This window comes from Microtus ochrogaster, unplaced genomic scaffold, assembly GCF_000317375.1.
Source record: "Microtus ochrogaster isolate Prairie Vole_2 unplaced genomic scaffold, MicOch1.0 UNK6, whole genome shotgun sequence".
Taxonomy (NCBI): domain Eukaryota; kingdom Metazoa; phylum Chordata; class Mammalia; order Rodentia; family Cricetidae; genus Microtus; species Microtus ochrogaster.
In genome coordinates, this window is record NW_004949104.1 from 10,105,303 (window position 1) to 10,116,656 (window position 11,354).

General features: G+C 45.8%; 1 protein-coding gene across 2 annotated transcripts in view; it reads right to left on the minus strand.

Annotated features, from left to right (window-relative positions):
- Sfi1 (SFI1 centrin binding protein) overlaps window positions 1–11,354 on the minus strand; it is a 62,008-nt gene that overhangs the window by 23,465 nt on the left and 27,189 nt on the right. For both annotated transcript variants that reach the window (XM_013353384.2, XM_026788693.1), the window contains exons 8-11: window positions 7,751–7,907; window positions 5,310–5,471; window positions 2,606–2,676; window positions 1,468–1,560 (exon numbers count right to left, since the gene is read on the minus strand). In XM_013353384.2, coding sequence (XP_013208838.1) covers window positions 1,468–1,560; window positions 2,606–2,676; window positions 5,310–5,471; window positions 7,751–7,907 — 483 coding nt within the window. The remainder of the gene's footprint in view (window positions 1–1,467; window positions 1,561–2,605; window positions 2,677–5,309; window positions 5,472–7,750; window positions 7,908–11,354) is intronic.

Below are 11,354 nucleotides of genomic sequence, written 5' to 3' on the forward strand. Positions count from 1 at the left end.
AAAAAACCAAAAAAAAAAACAAAAAAACCAAAAAAACATAGGAACCCATACCATGGAAGCAGAGAGTCAGTTTCTGAGCACCTCCTTCCCTTACTTCCTCCTGCCCCCCTCCACACACACATATACATACATACACACACACACACACACACACATACAGACAGACATAAATGTACAGTTTTTTAAAAATTACAACTTTTATGTGTGTTGCTACAACTCAAAAACATAAGAACCGGGGACTGGAGAGACAACTCACCAGTTAAGGTACTTGCTGATGTTTTAAGAGACCAGAGTTTGGTTCCTAGCACTGACATCAGTTGGCTCACAACAGCCTGAAACTCTAGCTTTGGAGAATGTTGCTCTAGATTTGGTGCTGAGGAAACATGACCATGGAAGCACAGTCATGTGTTCCCGTGGCAGAGGGGAGGGGAGGAGGGGGCAGGAAGGTGGAAAATGGAGACAGTTCCAGGTTATACGGAAAGGCTGTCTTGGACAGACAAATGAGTAACAACAAATGTGCCAAGTGAGCCCTGACTGAATCCTAAAGTGAAAAGATAATCTGAGGGACAATTGGGAAATCTGAAAATGACCTGGATGGCAGTAGAAGACTGCTGTTAATTTTGTTAGAAATTATAATGTGGTATGTAAAAAAAAATTGCTTGTTTGGGGTTGATGCATGCTGAAGTATTTAAGTGTTTTTATAACTTACTTTGAAATTGTTTGGGAGAAAATTTGAAGCAAATATTTAATGAATATTGAATCTAAGCAGTATATAGACCATTATACTAGTTCTTTCTGTTTTACTATGTGCTTAGTCATTTAAAAAAAAAAAGGAAGAAATCTACACTCAGAAACAAAACCAACGAAGAGAGTCATTGCCCTTGGTGAACACACACAGGGCTCAGCAGTTTATATTACCTGGGGTGCCCTGGACAGGGTGAAAAGCATAATCATCTGGGCAGAGTACTGATTTTCTTTCTTTCTTTTCTCTTTCTCTCTCTCTCTCCTTCCTTCCTTTCATTTTTTTTTTTTGTTTTGTTTTGTTTTGTTTTTTGAGACAGTTTCTCTGTGCAGTGCTGTCTGTCCTGGAACTCACTTTGTAGACCAAGCTGGCCTTGAACTCTCAGAGGTCCACCTGCCTCTGCCTCCTGAGTATGGGGACCAAAGGCACGCGCCACCACCACCTGGCAAGTACTGATTTTCTTAGTAGACTGGAGTGAGGTGGGGTGAGTGGGGATCCCTAAAAGGCTAAAACAAATTTCTCTATTAGCAGATGCAGATTAACAAAGAAAATAGGCATTGCTATTTTGTAGTCTAAAGTTTAAATGAAGTGCCATGCACAATAGTACACACATATAATTACAGGACTCCGGAGTACTGTGAACTCAAGACCAGCTATACAGTGAGTTCGAGGCTGGCCTGAGCTAACCACACAGCAAGGCCCTGTCTGGGAGGGGCAAGTCTCACCGTAGTATCACGCAGCTGGTGAGCAAGGTTCCTTCTTATTCGCCAGAGACGGGCCTGGGTCACATTATCTTTTAAGGCTCTGAAGCAAGAATGCTGCACACAGAAATGACACGGATTGAAAAGAAGCATCAGTGTCTGCAGACGTGTGAACAAGGAAAGCAGCATCGGAAGCCTCTGCGGTTTCTCTGGAGTTTCTCTACCTTGTACCTAATAGAAGCGAACCTACCTAGCTCTCAGTAATACTGGCTTCACACAAAAACACGCCCTCTGTTCAGTCACCTCTGAACAGGAGACTGACTCCCCATAACAGTATGCCACCCATGCTGTTAGACTTGGGAACCCCCTAGAGTTAATGTGTATATTCATTTGCATAACTATAAATGTGGCTTGTCAGAATAAACTGAGTCTGTGATGAAGGATACCCACTGTCAACTTGATGGCAGCTAGGACTGGGTGGGATCAGGCCTCTGGCCCTGCCTACTGGGGACTGGTTCACAGAAGTGTGCAGACCCACCTCACTCCTGGCTGGGATCCAGGGCTGCATGCATAGAGAAAGGCAGCTGAGCAACTTAACCAGCTGTTTCAAGTTCCTGCTGCCTTGACAGACTGTACCTTCAACTGTGTGCTTAAATGAATTCTTGTCATCTCTGACTGTCTTTTACTGGGATATTTTATCACAGAAACAAAAGACACTAGGACAGAACCCTTGGGTCCACGTTCCCTATTCTGTCACTACCTAAGCAAAGCACCAGAGGGAAGAGGCTGGACTGGGTCAGGGATTTCCCAATTGTGTTCTGTGGAGCAGCAGAGGCTCCTAAAGTCTCCGAAGGCCAGCTCGTGAGGTGGGGACAGCCCACAGGACAGGACCCAACTCTCCAGACCTTGATTCATACTTAGGATCAGGACTTCTGTCTGTGTTATACATTGGGTCTCTGCCACTCAAAAGAGGCTGACGGTAAAGCCCCAGGATCACATCCCTTCTGAGGTCCCTTAACAACGCCACATCCCTGACTCCCAGTTTCAAAATGTGAATACAGACTACAGCCACTCAGAACTGGCTACACACAGGGGCTAGTATAAGGGGGGAGTGCTAAGCGGATGCCACCACGGCTGCCCCAGACCCCCATACTCTTATTACCAGGAGGTAGTGCCGGTGGTGTTCTTCTGCTGCTGCATGCTGGGCAGCCCCTTCTGCCTGCAGCAGCATGTCTGCAGAAATTCCGTTAAGGCCTCCAGTCTCACAAGGCTCCTGGCCCGACACAATAAGAATGCTTCCTGTGAGCCACCTAAAGGGCATGGCTTGGGGAGGGAGAGATGGCTCAGTGGTTAAGAGAGATGGCTTTTACTCTCAAAGCATCGGGGTTCGATTCCCAGCACCCACAAAATGGCTCACAACCATCCATAACCCCAGTTCCAGGGGATCCAACAGGCACACATGGTGCTCATACATGCATGCGAACAAAATATTCATACACATAAAGGGCATGGCTCTAGCATAACAGGCCTACTAGGTAGGCTGTTAAACCACCTGTCTCCTTCTGGCAATTCAGGGAAGCACAGAGGAATGCTAACAAAGAGCCAGGTCATGCCTCCACCCTCTTGACACCCATCCAATGAAAGGCAGAGTCTGAGGTAACCTGCCACCAAGTTCAACAAGCATTTGGAATCATCACCGAGCCAGCAGCCTTGATGGTTTGGCATCATGGTCCGGTAAGATGATTGAGCTGGGAGAGTTAGATATTTTCATATCTTTTCTAATCTCGTAATCCTCACATACTCAGCTAAACAACCCATATGCTCTGCTCCTGAACGTCTCTCACGGCCTGCTTCTCTTCTGCCCAGCGCCTGATTTGTCCCTCACATGAGTCCTCACAAAGCTGGGCTCTCTGGGCAGCCTCTCTCCTCTAATCTAGGCCCATATTCTTTTTAAAAACATCATGTATGGCAGGGGGCACGCATGCTCTGTCACTTGGGAGACAGAGGCAGATGGATCTCTATGAGTTTGAGGCCAGCCTGGTCTATAGAGTGAGTTCCAGGACAGACAAAACTACACAGAGAGAAAAAAACAAACAAACAAACAAACAAACAAACAAACAAAAAAACCCTGTCTTAAAAACCAAACCAAACAAAACAAGACAAAAATAAATAAATAAAAATCCCAAAACTTCAGATTACATTCATCTGTGTTTGCGTGCATGCGTGTGCCACGGTGAAGGCCAGAGGACAACTTGCAGCCATCTGTTCTTTCCTCCTGCCAAGTGGGCTCCAAGGTGCAAGCTCAGGTTATGAGGCTCGGTAGCAAGCTATCTCACTGGTTCTAGGAACATCTTGGCTAAAGCACAAATTCAAGGGCAATGATTCTTATGGAAAACTCCCCAGGATAAGGAGTAAATCCCTGAGTGTGGCACACAGGGCTCTATGGGAGGTCCCAGACCACAATGACTGTCCCATGAGCCATACTCACCACACATTTTTTTTTTCTGAGACAGGTTCTCACTATGTAGCCTTGGCTGGCCTGGAACTCATTATGTTGACCAGGTTGGCCTCAAACTCAGAGATCTGCCTGCCTCTGCCCCAAGTGCTGAGATTCAAAGTGTGTGCCATCACGCCTCACCAGTAAACCTGGGTAAACACCCAGCCTCTGCCAAAATTTATGGTCACCTAGGACTTACATTCAGTTCAGATGTGATTCCTTACCTGAACCTCCTGGGAGGCCAGAAATCTTTTACATTATTATTATTTTTGTTGGTTTCTTTAGAGACAGGGTTTCTCCGTGCAGCTTTGGAGCCTGTCCTGGAACTCACTCTGTAAACAGGGTTGGCCTCGAACTCAGAGATCCACCTGCCTCTGCCTCCCAAGTGCTGGGATTAAAGGTGTGAGACACTACCACTGGGTGCTTTTTACTTTAAAATACAAAACAAAAAAGTCTGAGATAGAGTCTGGATGTGTAGTCAGGCTGGTCTAGATCTAAGATTCTTCTGCCTCACTGTTCCTGAGTGCTGGGTACACAGGCTTGGTTCTGGGTCAAGCCCTTAGGAGCTCTATCACTGTCAAGACCATTTTCATATCTCTTTTCCCACTGGACAAGGAGTTTCCCTCAGGTGCTTAGTTTGTCTGTAAATTTGGCCCAGCCAGAATCACTGGGGAAAGGGACTCTATCTGGGAAGATTCCTCCATCAGATCGGCCTGTACCAAGTCTATGGGACATTTTCTTGATTGATGACTGATGTGGTAAGGCCCAGCCCGTGAGTGGTGCCAATGCTGGGCAGGTGGTCCTGGGTTGTTTAAGAAGCAGGCTGAGGCCGGGCGGTGGTGGCACACGCCTGTAATCCCAGCACTCGGGAGGCAGAGGCAGGCGGATCTCTGTGAGTTCGAGACCAGCCTGGTCTACAAGAGCTAGTTCCAGGACAGGCTCCAAAACCACAGAGAAACCCTGTCTCGAAAAACCAAAAAAAAAAACAAAAAAAAAAAAAACTACACAGCGAAACCCTGTCTCAGGAAAAGAAGAAGAAGAAGTAGGTTGAGCAAGTCTTACAGAGCAAACCAGTAAGCATCGTTCCTCTCCTTCAGTTCCTACCCCAACTTCTCTTCATGATGGACTGTGAGCTGTCAGATGAAACAAACCCTTTCCTCTCCACTTAGCTGTTGGTCATAAAGTCTATCACAGCAACAGAAACCTACCCAAGACACCAAATACAAGAACTTAAGTTGGAGTTCAACATGAATCAAGACTTGGATGGACAAATGTAAGGATGTGTAGCTGATGTATCCAGATCCTCACACTGTGGACATTCTGGGGGAGGAGGGGAGCAGGATGATGAACAGGCCAGTGCAAAGGATACAGTGCTTCCAGTGTGCAAAGGCCCTCCGCAGGGCCATCTTCTGGGCCAGTTTCTCCACCAACGCCTGGTGGGCAGACAAGCTCTGCCTCCACTCCCAGGCCCATTGCCAGTCACAGAAATGTAACTGGAGCACAGTGACACGATGGAATTGTGCAGCCATTTCTGCAACAGAGAAATAACTCTTAAGTACTGCTCCCCACAGCAGGGAAACAACACGAAGGCTGGACCCTACTATTGACAAAGAGTAGGGATTCAAGAACACTCCCATGAACAATCCTTATTACAGGTTGACGATGTAGCAGAGAGAAAGTGTGTGCTTTAAATGCAAGGCTCCTTGGGTCAACCCCAAACACCACACACAGAAGAGTTGTCTAGACACTAGAAGGTTATTTGACCTCTAGAATTACTTCTCTTTCCAAGAAAAAATGGCTGCAGTTTTAGGGAAGTGTGATGGCTAATCCTGGTTGCCAACTTCACACATCTGGGAAGAGGGAACGGTTGACTATCTCCATCAAACTGGACTGTGGCATGTCTGTGACACCAGTGGTTATTTTTTGTTGTTTTTTTCACTAGTATAGGAGGGCCCAATCCATTGTGGACGGTACCATCCCTGAGCAGGAGAAATATATTTTCTCCCCAAGGGCAGCTAGTTAGCTGCTGATATGTAAGAATGATAACCAACCCTTTCAAAAATACTGTCTGATTTTTGTCTCTACTTGGAGGGTTCTGGATAGGCTCAGTCTCCAAGGAAACAACATACCACTCCAGTGATTATGTTGGCAAAGGACTCCTGAGCTTTCAGCCATACTGACCCTAGCTGCCAGATACACGTCCTTCCAACACTAATCAGCTGACAGCTGGTAAACTGAGCCCTCCAAAGTAGGCTGTTGTTTGAGGCATGTGATTGAAGACCATCATGCTAAAGAGCCTAACAGCCTTTGTGCTCCAGTCTTGGGCAGCTATGGAGTTGAGCTAGCTCCACTATGCTCTATGAGCCAATGTTGGTAGTCTAGGAGGTAAATGGGATTCACTTGGACAAGAGCCTGAGCACCTAACCTAGAGGTACAGTGTTTAATTCGCTTCTGTGTAAACTCAACAAGCTTGCTTATAAAAAGCATCACAGATCATGCTCCTAGGGTGACCTGGACTAGCAAGCTGTTCTCAGTGATAGCGTCCTAAGGGGAGGAGGCCAGGAGATGAGAAGATAAAGACGACAGGAAAGCTGTGGTCAGGAAGTCTTACATAAGTTGTCTTATGCCAAGCAGATTCCTGTTTTCAAGAAGGAAAGCCTTGGGTCGATCTAATCCTTAACACTAGGGATTATTAACCCTAAAACTGTTTGGGAAACCAAACCACAATGATGGCACTAATGAGAATCCCATATGCCAAACTTGTAATATGTTAATTTTTTTCTTTCCTTTCCATTTAAACTTAAAATGTTTTAAAAAACATTTCAATATCATGCTAGATGGTGATGGTCCTAGTTCTCAGGTGGCAGAAGTAGGTGGATCTCTATGAGTTAGATGGCCAGCCTGGTCTACAGACCAAGTTCCAGGACAGTCAGAGCTACACAGAGAGATCCTGTCTCAAAAAACCAAGATAAAAAATTTCAATACACAAATTATATGTATTTGCATAAGGGAGGACAAATTCAAATAATCCAAGTATGTGTTGAGGGCTGGGCTGATCCAAGGCTTTCCCTGAGGCCATAAGATGTGGAGAAGGAACATAGCCCCTTGTCTAAAATCAGAAGCAAGGTGACAGAGCCAGTTAGCCTGGGGTTAGGGCCTTGTGGGAGCTGTGGCTTCAGATCCACCATATGGAGCTGTGGTCAGCAATACCAGGCCACTGTGTGTTGTAAAACACTAGTTAAAGATGCATTACATTTGTTTGTGCTGTGCAACATTTGTTTCATGATACAAAGATGTGTTGCATTCTTTTATGTTGCATTTGCTTAACTCTGTGAAGTTGTGTTATTCTGCCTGGCTAAAACACCTGATGGTCTAATAAAGAATGGATGGCCAATAGCAAGGCAGGAGAAAGGATAGTGAAGCTAGCAGGCAAAAAGAATAAAAAGGAGGAGAGATCTGGGAAGAAAAGATCGAGGAGCAAGAAAAAAGAAGAGAGGAAGACTCCAGGGGCCATCTACCTAGCTACATAGCAAGCCACAGAGAAAGAAGTAAAAGAAGGTACATAGTCTGTCACTCCTGAAAATGTACCCACTCCTGAACTCAGCTATGAAGTTAATCACTAGCTGAAGTGCTGCTCAAACAGAGACACTGAAGAATGAGAGCCTTGGTTTGGCGGTCTCAGATCTCACTCTTACTCATGCTGTCCAAATTGTGGTGTAAGGCATTCGGTTTCCTCTTCATGGAGGGCCACAGGCAGTGGAGAGATTGCTCTGACCAGGCCAGGCTTGGAGGCCCAGGCTTCTTACTCACCGTTCTGCCATCTCTTTACCCTGCAGATGTGGAGGTACTGAAGCCAAGCCTTCAAAGATCTCTGCTTCTGGCAGCGCTGATGGTGTCGCACAGCAGTGACCACCTTCCCTCTTTCCTGCTGGCTATTTAGGAGCTGCTCTTGCCATCGTGACCATGCCTGAAAAGACCAGATCAATGTCATTCTCAGCCACACAGTGGGTTTGAGGTCAGCCTGGGCTATGTGAGATCCTGCCTCAAACAAAACAAAACAAACTTGGGGGAACAAAGAAGTTACAAACAAAAAAGAGAAGCTGTAAAAAGTAACTTACAGCCAGGTAAGGGAGCACACACCTCCCAGGACCCACTCAGGAGGATCTCTGAGTTATGGCAAGCCTAGTCTGCAGAGCAAGTTCCATGACAGCCAGAGCTACAAAGAGGTGGGGTGGGGGAGAAGGAGAAGAAAGTAGCAAGTACATGATGGATTTAGGGTGAAGCTTCCGAGCCCAACTGCCCTGGTGACTTGGCTGAAGGAAGACATGGAGCTGGCCTACCTACACAAGGGATGAAGACATAGATGCTAGGGAGCTGTGAAGGAAACGGATCCAACAGAACAACTGCTGATGTCAGCAGCTATGCTGTGTGAAATTTCTATGATAGTTCCATGCAACCACAGATAATAAAGGTTTGTGCTAAAAAAGGCATAATGGGGTAGGGGTAGGGATAGAAAGATAGCTCAATGGTTTTTGCTCTTTTTTTTTTTGTTTTTGTTTTTTGAGACAGGGTTTCTCTGTGGCTTTGGAGCCTGTCCTGGAACTAGCTCTGTAGACCAGGGTGGTCTCGAACTCACAGAGATCCGCCTGTCTCTGCCTCCCGAGTGCTGGGATTAAAGGTGTGCGCCACCATCGCCCGGCGGTTTTTGCTCTTACAAAGGACTCAGGTCCAGTTCCCAGCACCCAAAGGCGGCTCAAAACCATCTGTAACTACAGCTCCAGAGAATCTGTCACCCTCTTCTGTCCTCTGAGGTGCCAGGCACATACATGATGTACAGACATACATACATACAAATTTACATACACACACACACACACACACACACACACACACACACACACGGAATAATGAAACTAAATGACACCCTGGGTGTAATATATAGTAAATCCAAGTTTACGATGAATGCAGGCCTGTCTTTTCCTTGGAAGTGGTACTGGGGATGCTGTTCTCTTACATTTCAGGAAAGGGAGCCTGTAAAGGTGAGAGTGGACAACAGGATTCCCTTAAAATTATTCAAAATGTGGACCTATGAGAAGGTCACATATAGGCAAAGATAACTCATGCCCTAGTTTGAATATAGAGATTTCTTATCTTTTTCTAAATCTGTTATACCTCTTACTTCCCTCCTCTTAGGTGAATATCATTCTTCCAAGTCCCCCCCCCACCAAAATGAGGCAGGGGGCTAGAGATATGAGTCAGTGATTAAGAGGGAGAACTGTTCTTGCAGAGGACCGGATTTCAGCTGCCAGCACCCATATTGGGTGTCTCACAACCACTTGTAACTACCGCTCTAGGAGAACTGGTGCCCCTTTGGCTTCTGTGAGCACCCACACACATATGTATGTGTACATGTAAACACACACACGCATATACATGCATAAAGAAATAAATCTTTTAAAAAGGCAATTGAGCCGGGCAATGGTGGCGCACGCCTTTAATCCCAGCACTCGGGAGGCAGAGGCAGGCGGATCTCTGAGTTCGAGACCAGCCTGGTCTACAGAGCTAGTTCCAGGACAGGCTCCAAAGCCACAGAGAAACCCTGTCTCGAAAAAAACCAAAAAAAAAAAATAAATAAATAAATAAAAAAGGCAATTGAGAATTTTCTGCAGGCTGCACCAGGTAACTAAATCTGCCTGCCCCAGCTCTAGTCAAACTGGCCAAGCTCCAGTCAAAGGTCACCCTCACTATGGCTACATGCCATCTTCTCTTGCCTTCTCAAGTGTATCACTGGAAATGTGAACCTCTCCTATACCTTCAGCCTTCACTTTCTACTAGATTTGAGAAACCAGTGGATAAATGTGCTATTCTCCCACTCTATTTTGTTTGTTTGTTTTAAAGGCAGGGTTTCTCTGTGTAGCTCTGGATCTCCGGGAACTTGCTTAGTAGATCAGGCTGGCCTTGAACTCACAGAGGTCCTCCTGCCTCTGCCTCCCCAGTCCTGGGATTAAAGCCACCACCACAAGACAACTTTTTTTTTTCTAGAATAAATTAAAAAAAAAAAATGCCCTTCATAACCTGGAGAGATGGTTCAGGGGTTAAGAGCACTGGCTGCTCTTCCAGAGGACCTGAGCTCAATTCCCAGTACCCACATGGTGGCTCACAACCATCTGTAATGGGATCTGATTTTCTCTTCTGTGTGCATAAACAGAGTGCACATTAATATAAAATAAATACACCTTTTTAAAAATGCCCTTCAGGATGCGACAATCAGAAACAGGTGACTAAGCCGGGCGGTGGTGGCGCACGCCTTTAATCCCAGCACTCGGGAGGCAGAGGCAGGCGGATCTCTGTGAGTTCGACACCAGCCTGGTTTACAAGAGCTAGTTCCAGGACAGGCTCCAAAACCACAGAGAAACCCTGTCTCGAAAAACCAAAAAGGGGAGAGGGGCTAGAGAGATGGCTAAGAGGTTAAGAGCAATGGCTGCTCTTCCAGAGGTCCTGAGTTCAATTCCCAGCAATCACATGGTGACTCACAACCATCGGTAATGAGATCTAGTGCCCTTTCTAGCATGCAGGTAAAGCAGGTAGAACACTATGTACATAGTAAATAAGTAAGCCTCTGAAAAACAGGGCTGGAGAGATGGCTCAGTGGTTGAGAGCACTGACTGTTCTTCCAGAGGATCCAGGTTCAATTCCCACCACCAACATGGTGGTTCAGAACTGTTTGTAACTCCAGTTCCAGGGAACCAACACCCTCACACAAACATACATATGGGCAAAACACCAATGCAGTAAAAATAAAATTAAAAAAAAAAAAGAAACAAAACAACAAAGAAAAAAATCAAACCAGTGACTTTGCATTGGGCTCTGTATCAGACATAAAATTGTATTGTATGGTTTCATTTTTTTCCATTTCCTTTTAAAAGCTTTGTGTGTACATGCACAGGTATACTCAGAGGCCAGAAGCATTGGATCCCCTGGAGTTGAAGTTACAGGTGGCTATGAATCACCTTAACATGGACACTGGGAATGGAACTTGGTCCTTTGGAAGAGCACAGTTTTTTTTAGATTTATTAATTTATTATGTGTACAGTGTTTCACTGCATATATGTCAGCAGGGCAGAAGAGGGCACCATATCAAAATATACTGAGGGTGAACATTACATCTACAACTTTCAAGTGGCTCAGAAAAACTAAGCACAAGCCAGGCCCAGGGCACATGCCATCAGCATGAGGTGGAAGCAAGGGGCCCACGAGCTCAAGGCCAGGAGGGGACGTGAGACACTGTCCAAAAATAAACAAACAAACAAACAAAAATCATCAAGGGGCTGGAGAGATGGCTCAGAGGTTAAGAGCATTGCCTGCTCTTCCAAAGGTCCTGAGTTCAATTCCCAGCAACCACATGGTGGCTCAC